The 21,450-nt window shown below is 41.8% G+C and overlaps 1 protein-coding gene across 4 annotated transcripts in view; it reads left to right on the plus strand.

Moving 5' to 3' along the window:
• LOC132889632 (sorbin and SH3 domain-containing protein 1) overlaps window positions 1-21,450 on the plus strand; it is a 117,791-nt gene that overhangs the window by 55,454 nt on the left and 40,887 nt on the right. For all 4 annotated transcript variants that reach the window (XM_060926332.1, XM_060926328.1, XM_060926330.1 and 1 more), the window contains one exon: window positions 13,836-13,885. In XM_060926332.1, coding sequence (XP_060782315.1) covers window positions 13,836-13,885 — 50 coding nt within the window. The remainder of the gene's footprint in view (window positions 1-13,835; window positions 13,886-21,450) is intronic.

Genomic DNA, 21,450 nt, shown 5'->3' on the forward strand with positions numbered 1-21,450 from the left:
TTATGTGTGCGTGTGTGTGTGTGTGTATATATATATATACACACACACACACTACCGTTCAAAAGTTTGGGGTCACTTATTTTTGAAAGAAAACCACTGTTCTTTTCAATGAAGATCACTTTAAACTAATCAGCAATACACTCTATACATTGCTAATGTGGTAAATGACTATTCTAGCTGCAAATGTCTGGTTTTTGGTGCAATATCTCCATAGGTGTATAGAGGCCCATTTCCAGCAACTCTCACTCCAGTGTTCTAATGGTACAATGTGTTTGCTCATTGCCTCAGAAGGCTAATGGATGATTAGAAAACCCTTGTACAATCATGTTAGCACAGCTGAAAACAGTTGAGCTCTTTAGAGAAGCTATAAAACTGACCTTCCTTTGAGCAGATTGAGTTTCTGGAGCATCACATTTGTGGGGTCGATTAAATGCTCAAAATGGCCAGAAAAATGTCTTGACTATATTTTCTATTCATTTTACAACTTATGGTAGTAAATAAAAGTGTGACTTTTCATGGAAAACACAAAATTGTCTGGGTGACCACAAACTTTTGAACGGTAGTGTGTATACATGTTATTTCACCTCCCTCACTGCCATCACCAGGAACTACCTGCAGGCCAGGACAATGATAACATTTTAACATTGCCTATGGAAATCCAAAGTTTACACATTATCATCACGCACAGAAATTGCAAAACTGCAAAACTAGTTTTAAAACCGCTAAGTTCCAACTGTTAAACATAGCGAGAGGCTGGGCTACGTGTGTGTGTAAAGTGTAAACCAGTGCATCCTGACTTTCTAACTATGCCTGTGTGTTGCGTCAGCGGCAGTCAGTCAACAACTCTTCGCAAAGTTTCCTTATGAAACAATATGTTCGCTGAAATTATGGCAGGGAACACCAGATTAAACATTAAAACTGCCTTCTGAGCACTGTATCTACAGGCTACCACCGAAAGAAGGAGGCTACCAGAAAGGCATCTCTACTCCGTACGATTTTACTTTCACTACGACATTACTTTGAACAGACTATCAAAAAATTGCAAGGTGATATGATAAAGTAAGGCACAGTTTACTTACAGTCGTTTTTTTTTTAAAAACGATGCAATCGTTTTCTGCCTTTTGGCACCCTTCATCATGCCGTGTTGGGGTCCTGAACTAGGAGGCGCTGTCCCCGATATGCCTGTCAAACTTGTTGTGGGTAACCATAGCAACCAAGCTCGAGCTCGCAACCTGTGCAGTCTGCACAGTTGCAACTACGTCTGTACTGCTGTGCACCTCAATAAACCGAATGGTAATTAGTCTTTTGATTTTTCCGTGAGGTTTGCCTTATGCAAAGAAAGACAGCATAGATGTTTTTTCCTCTAAAAAAGTGGGGGGGACCGAACAAGGTGAATTTAAATCTGGGTGGGACGAATCCCCCCCGTCCCCCCCTCTATCTGCACCCATGTAAAGCAGACCGGGAAGTCCATGTGCGCATGTGCAGGTTTACCTTCTTCTTCTTCTTTTCCTTCTTCTTTTGGGTTTTATGGCAGTTGGCATCCACAGTGTTGCATTACTGCCATCTACAGGTTTACCTTGACTGTGCACTGACAGTTACATCATTCTGTTTTTAAACGAACAGCTGACCACACCGAGGTGCTCGCTGACTGCCGATATTTATTAGTTTGGTCCTTCGTTCGTTTCCTTTCCTTTGCAACACAACATCTTTTCTTCTCGCTTTCCGTTACTATAGTTTGTCTTTCATGTTTCATTTGCATCCTCCATTTTTCTTTCCTGTTTCAAATTTGTATCCCACAATGCCTTGCGTGAATGGGGAAAGCCCACCACGTGATGCATGACGTAGTATCTTGAATTGGGTCATGGTGAAGCAGGAAAAAATAGCGGAGAATTTAGGGCCACGTGACTCTAAATTCATTAATTGTTCTATTTAAAAAAACCTAATAAAATTGGAAGTCTGTGATTTGAAATCAGTAGCTCTCAGTCCACTAAACAAAAATAGCTGGGTGTCAGGGAAAATTCTTGTTATGACCTACGCTTGAAAAATCTGAAAGGGGGCGTCATGGCTCAGTTGACTAAGGCACCATACCATAAATCTGGGGACCTGGATTTGATTCCGACCCAAGGTCATTTCCCAATCCCTCTCCAGCTTATTTCCTGTCTCTACACTGTCCTATCCAATAAAGGTGAAAAAAGCCCCAAAAAAATCTTTAAAAAAAGAAAAATCTGAAAGGCAGCCTACCTTTAATTATCTTGCACCTCTGCAAAGGATCATCACGTTGTTGTCGTGCAGAGGCTGAGTACTCTAAGGACCCAAAGGCGAAGCTAGCAATGATTCAATCATGCTAGACCGGGGGAGGCGAAGAGGAAACAAAGAATGATCCAAAACCAGTGTCTGAACTAGGCTTGCCTACTCCTGGACGCACACCTCTAATTCATGAATAGAAGAAAAAGGAAATACCATACTGGCTCGGTCGTCGCCCAGGATAATAAGGACCGCGGCCCTGCAGCAGGGAATCCTGTGGGACCAATAAGTGAGTTAGGTCCCCACCACAAACAAGAAGAAGCCATCTTACTAGGAAGCATTATTAAGATCTTGACGGTAAATGTTGAAGGACTCTCGATGGCTAAATGTGAATACCTATTTAGACTGCTTCATGAACATGACATAGATATCCTAGCTCTGCAAGAGACACATGTCAGAGAGAATGCTCCACCCTCAAAATTCTCAATTCCAGGGTACTCAATAATAACAAAGGAAGACCATGTACAATATGGGACAATAATATATGCAAAAAACCCTACAATATTAGAAGTCATAGAATCCTGCATACATGATGAGAATATACACAAGTCCATCATTAAAATAGGGGAGGTAACAATTGCAAACATATACAAACCCCCACAATCCTCATGGCCTGAACCCCCACTACCAAGCCTACAGCATCCAGCTGTAGTTCTTGGCGACTTTAATAGCCACCACCATGAGTGGGGCTACCAGACCTGCAATGAAGCAGGAGAAGCGGTTGTGAGGTAGGCAAATGATAGTAATATGCACCTAATCTTCAACCCAACAGATCGTGGCACTTTTCTCTCTGCCCGATGGCAGAGAGAATACAACCCTGACCTCATCTTTGCAAGCAAAGACCAGAACCAATCACCTCTTCCCATCAGGAGAGAAGTACTGACAGACTTCCCAAACAGCCAGCATCGCCCAATCCTCGTAACAATAGGCAGGACAATACCAATTATAAGTTCACTACCAAAAGCGAGATGGAACTTTAGAAAAGCTGACTGGGAGACATATTCAACCTACATAGATAGAGTATGTAAAAGAATACCAGCAACGGCCAGCAACATATCACGCTTCAATAAACTTATCCTAAAGAGCGCAAAACTTAACATCCCCCGTGGATACAGGAAAAACTATATACCCTGCTGGACAGAGAGGAGCAATGAGCTCCTCTTGGAATATGAGAGAACCCAGGACCCCGACACTGCTGACGAGCTACTCAGCTCATTGGAAGAGGGTAGAAGAGCTAGATGGGTGGAAGCTACGGAGAACCTGGACTTCAGACACTCCAGCAGACATGCCTGGAACATGATCAAGAAACTTGACTCAAATAACTCCCAGAAAAAAGCTTCAAAACCCCCAATTAGTGGTGATGAAATAGCTGCTGAAATAAAACAAAGGAGCAAACGCCAATCAGACTACCCTTTCGAAACCAACATACGTAAAAAATACCAGTACAACTTCAGAAACAGCCCTAACAGAACTGAACTTGCCAGAGACATTACAGTTTCAGAGTTCACAACTGCAATAAAACAAATAAAAAATGGTAAAGCTGCTGGAATAGATGGCGTGTACTCAGACATGCTGACCCACCTCGGAAAAAGTGCAATAGCCTGGATGGCAACAGCCCTATCATCTGTTCTGGCTGGCAGGGACCTCCCTACTCCCTGGAAACAAGCAAAAATAATAGCCCTCCTAAAGCCAGGAAAACAGGCTGATATTCCAGGTAACTACCGGCCTATTGCCCTCTTGTGCTGCGGATTCAAACTACTCGAAAGAGTGCTTCTTGCTAGACTACAGCCTGTCCTAAATGCACATATTCCACCAGAACAAGCAGGTTTCAGAACCCAGCGTGACACAGTAGAACAAGTTCTAGCTCTCACCTCCTACAGTACATTGAATCAGGATATGAAAACAAACAGAAAATTGGTGCCATCTTTGTAGACCTGTCAGCCGCCTATGATACAGTGTGGCACGAGGGGCTCATGTTCAAGCTGTCGTCATATGTAAAATGTAGAGCCACACTGAGGCTGCTTTACAAAATGACAGGAAACCATAGCTACTTTGTATGCATCGCTGACCAGATGAGCGAACCCAAACAAATACAGAACGGAGTCCCCCAGGGTTCAGTGCTTGCACCTACTCTTTTTAACATTTATATAAGTGACATGCCACCCACGGAATCCCTAAAATTTGGATACGCAGATGACCTAGCTATTGCCACACAGGCACGGTCATTTGAAATATTAGAAAATACCCTAACAAGAGACGTGGAAACACTACACATCTTTTTTAATAAATGGTACCTGAAAATGAATGTCACAAAGACTGTTAGCTCTGTATTTCACTTAAACACTCACTTAGCAAATCAGACACTGCAAGTCCGTGATAACATTGGAGGAAATATTTTGCCTTCAGACTTAACCCCAAAATACCTGGGGGTTACTTTAGATCGAGCGCTAACATTCAGACAACATTGCGAGGCCACAGCATAGAAACTCAAAAAGCGATGTGCAATAATAAGAAAACTAACTGGTACCAACTGGGGAGCATCACAGTCTGTCTTGCGGACTTCAGCTCTTGCACTGTGCTACAGTGTTGCTGAGTACTGTGCTCCAGTCTGGAGCCGCTGCTCCCATACCAACAAAATAGATGTTCAGCTGAACTCTGCCATGAGAATAATCACAGGTTCCATCAAAGCCACACCTACAGCCTGGCTCCCTGTGATGGCATCAATCGCCCCTCCACACCTGCGCAGGGAACAAGCAACCCAGCGCCAACATGAGCGTATACAACTGCTGGTCGAATCTACCCCGGTGAGAAGGGTACTTGACTCTGCCCCTAATACCAACAGACTAAAATCACGAAAACCATTCTTCAAAACAAGTAATCCAAATTTCAACATGAATGAATCCTGGAAAAGAGAATGGGATTTGAACATACCACGGGGAGGAGAAATAATTACAAACACAACAGACCCACTCCCAGGCTTTTCGGCCCTCTCAAGACGTGAGTGGGTCCAATCCAATAGAATTTTATCAAAAAGTGGACGAACCGCTGTGAACCTCTACCAATGGGGGTATCGTGACACTCCAACATGTCCAAAATGCCAACAGACACCACAAGACATGGACCACCTGGTCCTTCACTGCCCACAAACAGCTATACCTGGAGGTTACAATTCAATTTATGAGGCGGGCCCAATATTCCAACAATGGTGCACTAACATAGAGGTGTGAAATAAACCAGATGAAACTACTACTATTATCTTGCACATGTGACAGACAATCTATAAACCACTCCATAAACCACCACACGATCACGAGGGCCTTATCAACCATGACGAGGGCACGGCAGCATGGCTTAGAAATTGCAACGTCCCTGTGTAACCGCATTGAAGATTCATATGAACGAATGAACAAACGAACGAATGACAGACAATCTATTCAAAATCAGGTGAAAACACTGAGCAGTAGAAAGCTATCATATATGTCTTCTGCAAGGCAAGAAAACAGCAGCTCATAGCCAAAAAAGTTAAGTTAACGACTTGATGACTTTTTGTGGAGGGCGTAAGGATGCTATACTATTTCAGGAGAGGATAAGGACGATAGTATTTTCTTAATTCACATGCAGTGGTGCTTGAAAGTTTGTGAACCCTTTAGAATTTTCTATATTTCTGCATAAATATGACCTAAAACATCATCAGATTTTCACACAAGTCCTAAAAGTGGCTAAAAAGAACCCAGTTAAACAAATGAGACAAAAATATTATACTTGCTCATTTATTTACTGAGGAAAATGATCCAATATTAGGCGGCACGGTGGTGTAGTGGTTAGCGCTGTCGCCTCACAGCAAGAAGGTCCTGGGTTCGAGCCCCATGGCCGGCGAGGGCCTTTCTGTGCGGAGTTTGCATGTTGTCCGCGTGGGTTTCCTCCGGGTGCTCCGGTTTCCCCCAAAGACATGCAGGTTAGGTTAACTGGTGACTCTAAATTGACCGTAGGTGTGAATGTGAGTGTGAATGGTTGTCTATGTGTCAGCCCTGTGATGACCTGGCGACTTGTCCAGGGTGTACCCCGCCTTTCGCCCGTAGTCAGCTGGGATAGGCTCCAGCTTGCCTGTGACCCTGTAGAACAGGATAAAGCGGCTAGAGATAATGAGAGATGAGATGAGATCCAATATTACATATCTGTGAGTGGCAAAAGTATGTGAACCTCTAGGATTAGCAGTTAATTTGAAGGTGAAATTAGAGTCAGGTGTTTTCAATCAATGGGATGACAACCAGGTGTGAGTGGGCACCCTGTTTTATTTAAAGAACAGGGATCTATCAAAGTCTGATCTTCACAACACATGTTTGTGGAAGTGTATCATGGCACAAACAAAGGAGATTTCTGAGGATCTCAGAAAAAGCATTGTTGATAATGTTCATGAGTGCACCATCAGGAGAACACTGAACAACAATGGTGTGCATGGCAGGGTTGCAAGGAGAAAGCCACTGCTCTCCAAAAAGAACATTGCTGCTCATCTGCATTTTGCTCAAAGATCGCATGGACAAGCCAGAAAGCTATTGGAAAAAATGTTTTGTGGATGGATGAGTCCAAAATAGAACTTTTTGGTTTAAATGAGAAGCGTTATGTTTGGAGAAAGGAAAACACTGTATTCTGGCATAAAAACCTTATCCCATCTGTGAAACATGGTGGTGGTAGTATCATGGTTTGGGCCTGTTTTGCTGCATCTGGGCCAGGACGGCTTGCCATCATTGATGGGACAATGAATTCTGAATTATACCAATGAATTCTAAAGGAAAATGTCAGGCCATCTGTCCATGAACTGAATCTCAAGAGAAGGTGGGTCATGCAGCAAGACAACGACCCTAAGCACACAAGTCGTTCTACCAAAGAATGGTTAAAGAAGAATAAAGTTAATGTTTTGGAATGGCCAAGTCAAAGTCCTGACCTTAATCCAATCGAAATGTTGTGGAAGGACCTGAAGCGAGCAGTTCATGTGAGGAAATCCGCCAACATCCCAGAGTTGAAGCTGTTCTGTACGGAGGAATGGGCTAAAATTCCTCCAAGCCGGTGTGCAGGACTGATCAACAGTTACCGGAAACGTTTAGTTGCAGTTATTGCTGCACAAGGGGGTCACACCAGGTACTGAAAGCAAAGGTTCACATACTTTTGCCACTCACAGATATGTAATACTGGATCATTTTCCTCAATAAATAAATGACCAAGTGTAATATTTTTGTCTCATTTGTTTAACTGGGTTCTCTTTATCTACTTTTAGGACTTGTGTGAAAATCTGATGATGTTTTAGGTCATATTTATGCAGAAATATAGAAAATTCTAAAGGGTTCACAAACTTTCAAGCACCACTGTAACTAGCTGGCCATATGTTATTATATTATGTTACCATATTTAACCGAGTTCATTAGGTTTCCAGGTAACCAGATCATGGGGCTAGGCAGCACACTGGTTCTTCCACTTATTTGGTGGGCTAAGTAATGGATTTATAATGTGCCCACTCTTACATTTTAGTGTTTTATTTTATTTTTTAACTTAAGGGTATTGATACAAGGATGTTAAGTATCAGTATCAGAAATGCTGCCCTAAATTAACGTTACTTTAATTGAATAACAGGTTATTGAGACATGAAAAATGAAACTGTGCAAAAGTTTACAAGGTATTTCTGACCCCATATGGATGCATAGAGTCTACCAGCACTGATATCAGGCAACACCACGTTTAGGGCAAACACCTGTTTGGGCATGGTGTTTACGTACATGTGAGATGTGTGAATACTGTCAACTGGCACTTGTCACCGACTCAGAATGGTGTCACAGACCCATTCCTCCTCACTTTGGTGTGCAACCTGAGGCTAGTCGTCATGTTTACCATCATTTGGTATGCCCCCCCCCCCTTCCCCCGTGATGGCCCCTTTTCCCTTTTTGTAGAATGATTACGGCTATTTTCAGTCAGGACTATTTATAGTGGTCTAGCTGTCAGAGTGATCAGGTAATTTCACAGAGAGGAAACAAAACCCGTATGATTTTAAGTAAGCCTCTTTCATAGACGGAATCATGGCTCCTACGTGTGACGCCGAAGTGCATAGCACACTGTCTTACACTGGATGCTATTTATACAGCAGGAAAGTAGTAAATTTTACTGAGTCATCTGTAACACCTGTTAGGAAACAGGCACATGAAAACAAACAATGTTAACACGCTGTTCCACTGACTAGCGTTAATAGTCAGCGCAAAGGAATTTAACTCCCAGATGATGTCGAGACAATGTTAAATGGGGGCTAATCTTTCATGCCTCTTTCATGCTAAGTGATATTTGACATTAACTATAACAGCATGAGGAGGCTACTAAGGCCACACAAAGTTTTAAACACTTATTTAACAGATGCCGAGTAAAGCAAAGAAAAAAGTACAGATTCCAATAGCAATAAGCAGCCGATTACAAAGGGCTTTTTAATTGGATTTTAGTTGTACTGTATATATGGTCTTACAAAGCTGAATATTTACCTCTGCCAACTTTGTTGGAGGAGGTTCAGTTTTCACTTCCACTGGTTTGTTTTTCTGTTCCCAACGTAACTCAAAAAGTAGTGAACGGATTTTGATGAAATTTTGAGAAAAGGTGAGCCATGTGCCAAGAAACAATTGATTTAGATTTTGATGCAACTCTGGATATGGATGCGGACCCAGGATTTTTTTTTTCTGTGTGTGTGGATATACTAATATGTGGCTTGGCAGAGGTTTTCACTCTACCGAGTGTCCTTCTGATTTTTATTTTATTAAACAAATGTACTTGATTCAGAAAGAGAAACAGTTCACTTTGTGAAGTTTGGAAATTTGGCTTTAATCTGTATATTCTCATTATCAAATCAATAGTTTGAGACAGAAATGAAAAAAGAAATGCTTTCCCATGGCAATGTATCAAATGCTTCTGAACTATATAATTATTTTGCAGTTTATTTATTTGTTATTCAGTTCATTTACGAGATCGTATGCTTTACAATTCTCGTGCTTCAATAAACTTTCCAAATGACACTTCACCAAGTCAGTTCATAATCTGTTCCAGCCATATTATCTATACTACAGCGCTGTTAAATTCTTGAATCTGATTGGTCAGAAGGTGTTGATCAATTTTCTACAACAGTAGCTCTGACTGGGGTGGCACGGTGGTGTAGTGGTTAGTGCTGTCGCCTGACAGCAAGAAGGTCTGAGTTCGAGCCCCGTGGCCGGCGAGGGCCTTTCTGTGCGGAGTTTGCATGTTCTCCCCGTGTCCGCGTGGGTTTTCTCCGGGTGCTCCGGTTTCCCCCACAGTCCAAAGACATGCAGGTTAGGTTAACTGGTGACTCTAAATTGACCGTAGGTGTGAATGAGAGTGTGAATGGTTGTCTGTGTCTATGTATCAGCCCTGTGATGACCTGGCGACTTGTCTAGGGTGTACCCCGCCTTTCGCCCGTAGTCAGCTGGGATAGGCTCCAGCTTGCCTGCGACCCTGTAGAACAGGATAAAGCGGCTAGAGATAATGAGATGAGATTGTAATATGTTGTTTCTATGGTAACAACTTACCCAGGGTGTTGTATATCAGCCACTCCACATACCTGGATTTAAAAAAACCTGTTTGTTAATATGGTGAAGCATTCTCATCTCATCTCATTATCTGTAGCCGCTTTATCCTGTTCTACAGGGTCGCAGGCAAGCTGGAGCCTATCCCAGCTGACTATGGGCGAAAGGCGGGGTACACCCTGGACAAGTCGCCAGGTAGCATTCTATTAGAAAAAGTTCATTTAGCAGTTTTGGAAGAAAGAGTCTCCAGTCTCAGCAGTAAATATAACAGTTAGTGTGAAAGAAGAACAACTTTATTCATCACACATACATTTAAGCACAGTGAAATTCCTGTCTGCATTTAACCCATCTCAATTAGTGAACACACAGATGAGCAATGAACACACACATATACCCAGAGCAGTGGGCATGCTACAGTGCCTGGGGAGCAGTTGGGGGTTCGGTGCCTTGCTCAAGGACACTTCAGCCCAAGGCCGCCCCATGTTAACCTAACCTGCATGTCTTTGGACTGTGGGGGAAACCGGAGTACCCAGAGGAAACCCACGCAGACATGGGGAGAACATGCAAACTCTACACAGAAAGGCCCCTGTCGGCCACTGGACTCAAATCCAGAACCTTCTTGCTGTGAGGCAAAAGTGCTAACCACTACACCCCCGTACCACCCACGGTGTCTGAAAGCTGTAACCTTTCAGACACAGGAGAGTCTTCAGGATAGAAGACGTTGTGGTTCTTTGGTGACCTGACAAGCTGCACTTTTCGTATTAATGTTCAAAGAAAAAAAAAGCCCAGTGAGGAAATGGCTATTTATAATTTTTATATTATAAGTGATAACAGGATCCAAATTGTTTCACAGATCTTCTATAACATTAAATGTAACTATCGTCTTCTTCAGTGTTTTGCCTGATGGCAGGTCTGGCTCTGACGTCCATCAGAGTTTCTAGGTGACATTACAGTAGGGATTTCCTGTTGCCTTCTGCCAGATTATTATAGAGGTTTTCTCCTCTCAACCATGCACACCTATGGACAATTTAGAGTAAGATAAGATAAAGATAAGGTAAATTTTATTCATCCCTTGGTGGGGAAATGTACATGTTACAGCAGCTCACAAACAGAAAAAGAGGAATAAACAGTAACAAAAAATAGAGTGCAATAAAAGTATTTAAAAAACCTATAAATAGAAAAAAGTAAAAACATGGGCTGTGTACATAATATACACAACTAAATAAGAATAGTACTTCTTCTAGTTAACCTAACCATATGTCTTTGGGGGAAATGGGAGTAAACCTACTCAGAACATGCAAACTCCACACAGAAAGGCCCTCGTCGGCCGCTGGGCTTGAACCCAGAACCTTCTTGCTGTGAGGCGACAGGGCTAACCATTACACCACTGTGCCCCCCCCAAAATGTAACTATAAACACATATAAAGTATGATGTGTTGTTCTCCAACAAATTGCTTCAGTATACAAGAATATAAGAAGAAAACACTTCAGGGCATAATCTCTCATCTCATTATCTCTAGCCGCTTTATCCTGTTCTACAGGGTCGCAGGCAAGCTGGAGCCTATCCCAGCTGACTACGGGCGAAAGGCGGGGTACACCCTGGACAAGTCGCCAGGTCATCACAGGGCCGACACACAGACAACCATTCACACTCACATTCACACCTACGGTCAATTTAGAGTCACCAGTTAGCCTAACCTGCATGTCTTTGGACTGTGGGGGAAACCGGAGCACCCGGAGGAAACCCACGCGGACACGGGGAGAACATGCAAACTCCGCACAGAAAGGCCCTCGCCGGCCACGGGGCTCGAACCCGGACCTTCTTGCTGTGAGGCGACAGCGCTAACCACTACACCACCGTGCCACCCCTCAGGGCATAATGTTATTGGAAAATAATCAGCTTAATCAACTTTGGAGGAGCAAAAGTAACTTCATTCTAATGCAATATACAGTACAGTACCACCCATGGTGATTAAGTATTATAGCCAAATATACATTTGCTATATCACCTGTCAAGCTGAGGAATGTTTTGTGCTCTGGTCTTTGGTGCTATAGACACACTGCCATGCTGAGGGACCGGATGCTGAGTTCTGTGTATAGTTTGGTTCAGCACTTCAGGGAACGGCAGCCGGCCTGTGATCCCACTCGCATGTATCAGGTCACTGGTCACTCTCTGGTTTACGTAATCACAGGCGTAAGTCGAAATTCAGTTTAAATAGATATCCGGTCTTCCCTGTTTATCAGGAAATCACATTATTTTCTTTTACTTGCCATCCTTTAACTAGATGAAGGATGATGTTATTTTCTCTTACCCTGGACCAGGTACTTAAACGTTGATATCGGTGTAAGTGATATGTAACAATTTTACGTCTTATGATGCTCTACGAGCAAAATTCCTCATTTTAAAGTCCTAGACTTACATTCTTCACTCATGCATAGATTATAACTGCCAAAGGTTTAAGTATATGGCTTAAGTATGGAGTGACGCATTTTTACTCACTCAGCCTTACACTCTGTGTTTTATTGTGAACCAGGGACCTTTTAATCATGCAGTGAAAATCAAGACAGCTTCCAGAGCTTCCTGTGCAGTAGCAATAACTATAGATTGATAAAAGTAAAAGTGAGTTTAGATTTATTTTAGTTGTCATAATGCCGGAACAACATAATGTAATTGGCTTTTCCTTTCTTGTCATTTACTCACTGTGTTTGTGCTATCTTGGTTTCTTGACAGCACTCGATTACTTCAGATAAGGCCCTCACGCATGCTTCCTGTTTGTGTTTTTGCTGCACCAGCACCAGGCCTGATTAAACACACAGGCTCCAAGAGAGTTTCCTGCCTCTCGTCTAATATTAACAAAATGGATATATACAGTAGGACGAGAACACAAGAACCCTTTTCCACTGACATGAGTAGCTACATACTATATCAGTTGCCCTTGAAGAATGATGCTTCTGGAGCATGTGAATTTATAAATAGAAGAGTCTTTAGACCTGCCAGATTGAAATTCTAATACAAAGCTTGACAGTCATGTCCAAAGGTTATTTGTGACCTTTCTTGCCCCAGCAACCGGTGAGACAGACGTAAGCACAGGGTCCATCTGTTTGTCTGTTGGTCAGAGAAGGAACGTGTAGCCGGGGGTGTGTGAACACATAAGCCATTGTCCTCGAAAAGGGACATTAGCTAGTAGCGGGTCACGATTGGGCAGTCATATTTGCAAACAACAGTTGTGCTTTTATCCGGAAGTGCGTTATTTTTGTGCACTGTGACATCCACTTGGGGAGAAGCAACAGAAACAGTGGCCTAAAATTAGCTGGCGTTAAACCATTCAAAACGCAGCAGCCCTGCTGAGTGGCTGTCTGTTCTCTTCCATTTGGATCTGCTGCCTGGTAATAACGGCCGCCTCCACGTTATTGGCCCGGCACATGTGCCAACAAGCACGGCCAGAGGAAAACTTCCTTTTGCACACTATTAATGACACCTCTGCGCATATGTGCAGGATGTCAGATATGGGTTTACGCAATGCATGCTATTCTGAAAATGTGTGTGTGTATGTGTGTGCCCATGTAATTTGGCCTCCTTCCCACACCAGCTGGTTAATTGTCTGCCAGTCTGGTCAGCCCATAATGAGAGTGACTCCACAGCAGACAATAGATGGGCTAGAGTAAGAGACGAGAGCTGATTGGCTGAGCTGCTGACAGCCCCCTTTCCACAGACCGCTCACTAACCCCACCCCTCACTTCCAGCCGCTTGTTTTGCCCCTAACTTGCATGCGGGCCAAAATACTCGCTGGCTTCCCTATGCTACACATCGTCCAGAGGACCATACGACTTTGAGTCAAGAGCACAGGAGATTGGAGTCAGAGGCGACTGTGAATTTGCCTGACTAACGTGCCCTGTCCTTTTCTAACTGCCAGAAGAGTTGAGCCTGTGGAGCTCTCAATGACTTCTTTGTTTGGTTTGTTGCAGAGTGCCCCCTCTTTCACTCCCTTGGAAACAGCCTCCGACCTGCAGCAATAGTAAGTCAATGCTCCATTTTTTTTTTCCTTTTCATCGCTGCATTCTGCATGCTCATCTCCTGTTCATTTCCAGCACTCGTGTAGAAGAATAGCTGTATGTTCTCAGCAGGACAGAGGAGACCACCGCTGTCCCCCACCCCTCTTGTTTCCTGAGTACCTCACAGTAATACCAGTACAGCTTGACATAAGCATGTGTGTGTTATTGGGGCATGGAACTCATTGGATAGTATGTGATGATTTATTCCAGTGACTGAAAATAACACCTGGATGTCTTTTGTGAAAAAGATAATGGAGCTCATATCCAGCCACTGGATTTGTAGAATTCCTCCGAAACCCTGATCTCGCCCATGGAGCTGGAGTACAGCTTTTCTGTTAGGCTCATGTTTTCCATTTGACACAGTTTGTTGGGAGCAGTCACATTACCGGGCACATTCTTACATCTCACTGCTTTGTTTATGTCTGTGTTGATTTCTGGTGCTATTGGGACAAAGTTAAAAGAACTCACAGCCTGCCACAGCCATTGCTTTTATTGTTCCATGGTCTAATGCTAGAAAGTACTACAAACATCCCTGACAGCCCATGGGGAGAACATTCCATTCCTGTGTTAAAACATCCATGGTGCCATGTAGGCTTGCCTTAAAAAAATAGCATTAAGAGCTACAATTTAAATGCCAAAACTATTTAATGTTTTCTATTTTGATGCCCAGTGACGATATTAAAGTAGTAATTTTAAAATTTTTGTCATATTTATAGCCATAGAAACTCATAATGCCATTGTGACTTGTTTATTGTCTTTGGTCAGCATTATAAATTGTCGAAAATGATGTCTAGGAAAGGATACCAATCTGAGCAATCATTTTCAAAGTAATGGATCGTTTAAGGATCTGTGGCACTGGCATTTGAGTGTTGCCTGTGATGTTTAGAGGATGTTTAGCTTTTTAAAGGTTTTATTGTTTTCTTCCAAAGCCACATGATTTGGACGCCTGTTTTCTTGTTATAAACCATGAGACCAGCTCGCCTTCTGATCTAAACAGGGGAGGTGGAGGATGATATGCTTTCACACGGTCCTTCCTGAAATGCTCTAGGATTTGAGACTGAAACCTAGCATTTTTGCAGTCCATTTTTAGAACAATGTAGTATTTCTGTACAGTGGAGGATCCATATAAAGAGGCTGAACCTTCCCCAATACCGAAAATCTTCTTGCTCCTCCTGTGTGTGTGTGTGTGTGTAGTGAAGTGTGACCGAGCTCTAATTCTTACATAAATCTGGTAAGATCATCTCCACGCTAGCAACTGGCAGGCAGACACTCAGTTTCCTCAGGCGTCTGGTTGGACATGGATAGTCACAGAATGCTGTAAAACATCTTACGCGTTCTAGGAGTTGTCACTATTTTCACATACAGTATGTGTCTATGCCACTTCTAGCGCTTGGTGAATGACATAACCTGTGTAATCAGACACTCATTACCGTACAAGTTGTTACCTTTAGATTCTGTGTGGTTATACTGATTGATGGCAGAATCGATAGGGTCTTTAGTAGATAAACTATGGCTTTATTGGATAGTACAGTGCCCTCCATGTTTATTGGCCCGCCTTGTAAAGATCAGTAAAAAGGGTTCGAAAAAAATCCACCTTTTGGTGAAGTAACTTCATCTCACAATGAAAAAATGAGAAAAATCCAACCTTTAATTGAAATCAGTTTATTCAGAGGAAAACAAATCCCTCATCAAGAGTAGGGGTGGAAAGTTTCCGGGAATTTTGAAGGGCCCGGGAATATTGGGAATTTTCGGGAATTTTCAGTTTTGGCATTTATTAAGTTTTAAACATTTTAAAACATTTCATCACCCAGAAAAACAAATTAAAACCCACGTTAAGCCTTTCTTTCAATTATGTACTGTTTTGTGCTAATTAAGAATAGGACATATTGCTAAAGGCCAATTAATAAAAGGCTTTTAGTTTTTCAATATAAGTATTATATTCAGATTTTTCAGTGAAAAATTATTATTCTCAAACTCAATTATCTAGCCCGAGGGACACTTAATAGAAATCCAGTCAAAATTGTCAAAGGTCAAACGCGCATTCCCAAGTTCCCTACCACAAAATGTCTTGTATCCCTTGGTCTACTACGCATATTTTGAATACCTTTTTTGGGGGTTGGGGACCTCTCGAATCTGCATTTGAATAGATTTCTATTAAGTGTCCCTGGGACAAGATATCTAGTAATTTTGAATTGAATAGATTATTTTTCTAGAGTGTACCCTTTGGTAAGAATTAACTGGAAACCTAACTCGTTGCATAACAAGTAGTGATTTCTAAAAATCTTGCAAAAACTCAATTTTTACCATTTTTATTACAAAATTTTACAAAACTTGAAGACTTGTCTATAGATTTAATCACAATGGTATCACATCATAAATTAACAAGTACTATTAAAAAAATTTTAAATGTAAAATTTCTAATTACTAGTAGTCTTGAGGGTAGCATGGTGGTGTAGTGGTTAGTGCTGTTGCCTCACAGCAAGAAGGTCTTGGGTTCGAGCCCAGTGGCCAGCAAGGGCCTTTCTGTGTGGAGTTTGCATGGTGTCCGTGTGGGTTTCCTCCGGGTGCTCCGGTTTCCCCCACAGTCCAAAGGCATGCAGGTTAGGCTAATTGGTGGCTCTAAATTGACCGTAGGTGTGAATGGTTGTCTGTGTGTTAGCCCTGCAATGACCTGGTGACTTGTCCAGGGTGTACCCCACCTCTTGCCCATAGTCAGCTGGGATAGGCTCCAGCTTGCCTGCGACCCTGTAGGACAGGATAAGTGGCTACAGATAATGGATGGATAGTAGTCTTGAAATAAGTTTTGCTGCTTGTAAAATATATTAGTGCCACTTTTCTCTTTGAATCTGGAGCAAGGCTGTTTAATGTCATTGTTTTAATAGCATTGTATACCCTAATCATTACTTCTAATCCGATAATTTGCAAGCAAATTACTTGACAGGATATGGTTTACAAACCAGTTGCAAAATGAAAAATGAATTCAAGTTGTTGAAGTATAATTAGTAAACAAAAATGTTACAGGAAGTAGTCTTCAAAATCATAAGTAAAGTTAAAGTTGCTTTTGAAGATAAGTTCTCACAAAGTCTAAGGTGATTGTTTAATTCATTATACATGTACCAGGGGAAACCCATATTGTTTTTGTAAAATATTTGGTGGTTATTAATTTCTCAGTTGTTTAATTAGTTACATGTTTGTTTTTGCTTGTATGTTCTTCCGAAAAGAACAGAGACCCAGAGAAATATCTTAATCTGAATAAAAGGACCTTATTTTTTTGTATCAATTTTTAAGTAAAGTTGGTTTTGAAAATTCCCAAAAGTTCCCCCAAATTCCCATAAATTCCCGTTAATTCCCAAAATTTCCATGGAAATTTTCCACTCTGAAAAATCCCGGGAATTTTGCAACCCTAATTAAAAGATAATTATTTTCAACAAAACACATGGAAACCCTGGAAATTATAGTGAACACAGTGTAACTGAAGCATGTTTCCTATTTAAATTGTCTATCTTTGTGTCCATTGGAGTGTGTACTGTAGGAACTTTCAAGCTGTAATCCATGACTTCTTGATTTAATGAGGAACAAATACGAGGCGACACAGACCAAATTCCCTTAGTCATCCATCAACATGGGAAAGATAAGGCAACACACAAACCAAATGAGGGAGAAGTGTGTTGACCTTCATTAGTCAGGGAATGGTTATAAAAAATAGCTACTCGCCTGAAAATGTCCTTTTCTACTGTTAGAGCAAAAATAAAAAAAATGGACACCAACTGGAACTGTTACAAACTTGCCTGGAAGAGGACCCACATTTATTTTTCCCCCACGTACAGTGAGGAAGATGGTAAGGGAGGCAAAATTTTAAAAATCCCCAAGGATCACTTGGTGAATTACAAGAAAAAGTAAAATCTTGGGGCTTTCAAGTCTCCAAAGCTTTTAACACTAAACCCACTCAAGGTGAGTTTGGTGTAAAAAGAAGGATGGATATTATGAAAAGAAACCTATCCCAGCTGTAAATTATGGTGGAAGTTCTGGTAAGTTTTGGGGCTGTTTTTCCTTCAAAGGCCCTGGAAATCTTATTAGAAAACATGGCCAGTGAAAACCTGTGGGCTGAGCTGAAGAGGAGAGAGCACAAAAGAGGGACTAGGACCCTGGATGATCTGGAGAGAGTGTGGAAAGAGGAAAGTTGTCAGATGCTCTGCTCTGTATCTCCAACCTTAGAAAATGTTATACGTCGGAGAAGACTCAGTGCTGTTTTACTGGTTGTACAAAATATTAAATGCAGGGGTGCCAATAATAGTGGCATAATAATAATAATAATAATGGGCGGCACGGTGGTGTAGTGGTTAGCGCTGTCGCCTCACAGCAAGAAGGTCCTGGGTTCGAGCCCCGTGGCCGGCGAGGGCCTTTCTGTGCGGAGTTTGCATGTTCTCCCCGTGTCCGCGTGGGTTTCCTCCGGGTGCTCCGGTTTCCCCCACAGTCCAAAGACATGCAGGTTAGGTTAACTGGTGACTCTAAATTGACTGTAGCTGTGAATGTGAGTGTGAATGGTTGTCTGTGTCTATATGTCAGCCCTGTGATGACCTGGCGACTTGTCCAGGGTGTACCCCGCCTTTCACCCGTAGTCAGCTGGGATAGGCTCCAGCTTGCCTGCGACCCTGTAGAAGGATAAAGCGGCTGGAGATAATGAGATGAGATAATAATAATAATAAATGGACTCATTATATATATATATATATATATATATATATATATATATATATATACACACACACACACAGGGGGCTGCAAAAGTAGGTATACAGCACGGGCGATTGCTCTAAGACAACGAGGGAGGCTCAGCCTCCTCTAAAAATGACGAACATTGTGTAGGATGAATTGCGCTAGGCTTATGTTATAGCCGACCTTATAACATTGCTATTTCAGATCCAGAATCATAGAAATATATGTGCTCAACCCAACTACAGTGCGAAATCATTCCGTTATAACTTTCCTCAGTTTGCCTAATGTGTGCGTGAGTTTTTCCCCCTCGTGACAGCGCGATGCAGCCCAGCCTCAGTGGACTTCAATGGCATTTGGGAGCTCTGCGCTTTTCAATATCAAAATGCAAGACGGTTATTGGACAAATACTGTGAAAACGCCCGCCCACGGAGTCTCACGGACTCCCAGCCTCAGTGGACTTCAATGGCATTCGGGAGCTATGCGCTTTTCAATCTCAAAATGCAAGACAGTTATTGGACAAATACTGCGAAAATGCCCGCCTACGGACTCCCAGCCTCACAGTGGGAGGGACATGGCAGTTTCCGCGAGGAGACTGGTGATTGGTGAAAGCGGCCGGATATTTTCTTTGATTGACAGCTCGTTTCAAATATAGACAGGCAGCGGTGAATTTCAGTTCAGTCCCATGCGGATTCGCTAGTGCTGTGGTGTATTGTAAGATATCAGCTTACATTTCGATTTCATTCATTACATACGGTTTCTACCAGCTTTTTTAGTTTGTATATATTTTCATTGTAAATAAAGTGTAAATATAGTGTTGTCAAGTTTGCTATCTTAGTTCCAGAAATTTCGTTTATTTGAGTGACTGAACTTGAACTTGAGGGGGCTAGTCAGCTAGCAAGAAAGCTGTGCATGGATGCCAAGCATTGCTTATTTAATTTTGGTGAAGCCATTTGCCAGTCTTCCTTTTGAGGAAAAAATTAAAATTAAAGAGCAGGGTAGACCAATGCCTCAAATTGACTTGGTGAAAAAGGTAGGGAATAATACTCGTTCCTTTCAGCTCTCCTGGTACGAGAAAGTGAATTGGCTAACAGCAAGTGACCCACATCAACAACAGTAAATAGGCTACTTTAGTAATATGTCATGGATGGACCAAAAATATAGAATCTATTTAAAATGTTTATGCTGAGTATATTATATTGGAATATATATTTTTCTGGATATGAATTTAACACAGCTACAATTTGGAAAACATTTTTAAACAAAAACACAGCCGAGAACATTTCACACTACAGACCTGGATTAAAAGTGAAGGGTTATCAAAATTGTCAATAAAACATTTCTCAGTCAAAATAAGTAAAATATAGGGAAAGTGTCATTGAATGAAATGTGTGGCACCCAGCTCTATGTTTGGCTCCCCAAGGTCAGTGCTTGTTCCTATTCCAGAACACTCTGCTGTTACTGCTGAGGTTCCTGACAAAGAGCTGCTTTCAATAATGATCAATTTTTAAACAACATGCCACAATTTTAAAATATAAAATGTTAAAATATACCCCCCCCAACACCACCATCATGTATTTTGGACAGTAGGCTAATGGGCCAAAAGAACCTGTTATTTCACAGTTTGTGACCCTGCCAACAATCAGCCAGATCAGAGGCAAGAGTATGGGCAAAATTGATGTGTTTTTTTCTTTTAAAATCTGGAAATATCATTACCGACCAGCCTCCCCTGTTTGAAAGACTACCAGCCGCCACTGGTATACAGTAATGAAAAACAAACCGTTTGCACAAAACGTTATTTTATTGATTATACAAACATATCAATAATAACATATCAATAATAAACATATTAATCCCTCAAATGTTCAAACTGTGCCCCTGGCATTCACACATTCCACTCGTCGAGTGTGAACACCCATGCACACTCTAGCACAAAGGTCTTTATCAGCATCAATTTCCTGGCAAGCCTCCCATATGAACTGAATCATGGCATCAACAGAATGTGGCTTGCGTGCGAAAACCCTATCTTTTACACATCCCCAGAAAAAGAAGTCAATAGGGGTGAGATCCGGCGAACATGGTGGCCAGTTAACGGCTCCCTAACGTCCAATCCACCTGTTGGGAAATTCTTTGTCAAGTAGCGCACGCACATTGAGTGTGAAGTGCAGTGGCGCCCCATCCTGCTGAAAGTAGAAGTCGTCCTGCTGCTGCTGTTCGCGTATAATCCTTACTGTATACCTACTTTTGCAGCCCCCTGTATATATATTCTATTCACATTCACTGGATATGAGCAATTGCGTGCTCTGACTGATTAGAATAGATTAGATTCACTTTCTTCATCCCACATCGGGGAAATTCACGTGTTACAGTAGCAAGAAAATGTCATACAGATAACAAATAAAACTGAAATAAAAATTAGACAAACGAAAGATTAAATACAGAGGGCTATTTGCATTATCTACCATGAAAAAGTATAGAAATATTGCCTTATAGAGAGGCTTGGAAAAATTGCACATTTTTACATTTTTACACTACTCTTTACAGTTCCAGTCAAAAGTTTGGACACACCTATTCATTTGTAGGTTTTTCTGTAGTATTTTGTCTATTTTCTACATTGTAGAAAAATACTGAAGACATCAAAACTATGAAATAACATAGAACATATATGGAATTATTCTATCCACATTCACTGGATGTGACCAGTCGCATGCTCTGATTGGCTACTCTGCTACTAGGCTATCAGCTCATATACCATGAGTAGAGAAAAACAAAATGGCGGAGCGTGTTGCTGAACCAACCGAGGACGAAATAAAAC

This window comes from Neoarius graeffei, chromosome 7 (assembly GCF_027579695.1).
Source record: "Neoarius graeffei isolate fNeoGra1 chromosome 7, fNeoGra1.pri, whole genome shotgun sequence".
Taxonomy (NCBI): Eukaryota; Metazoa; Chordata; class Actinopteri; order Siluriformes; family Ariidae; genus Neoarius; species Neoarius graeffei.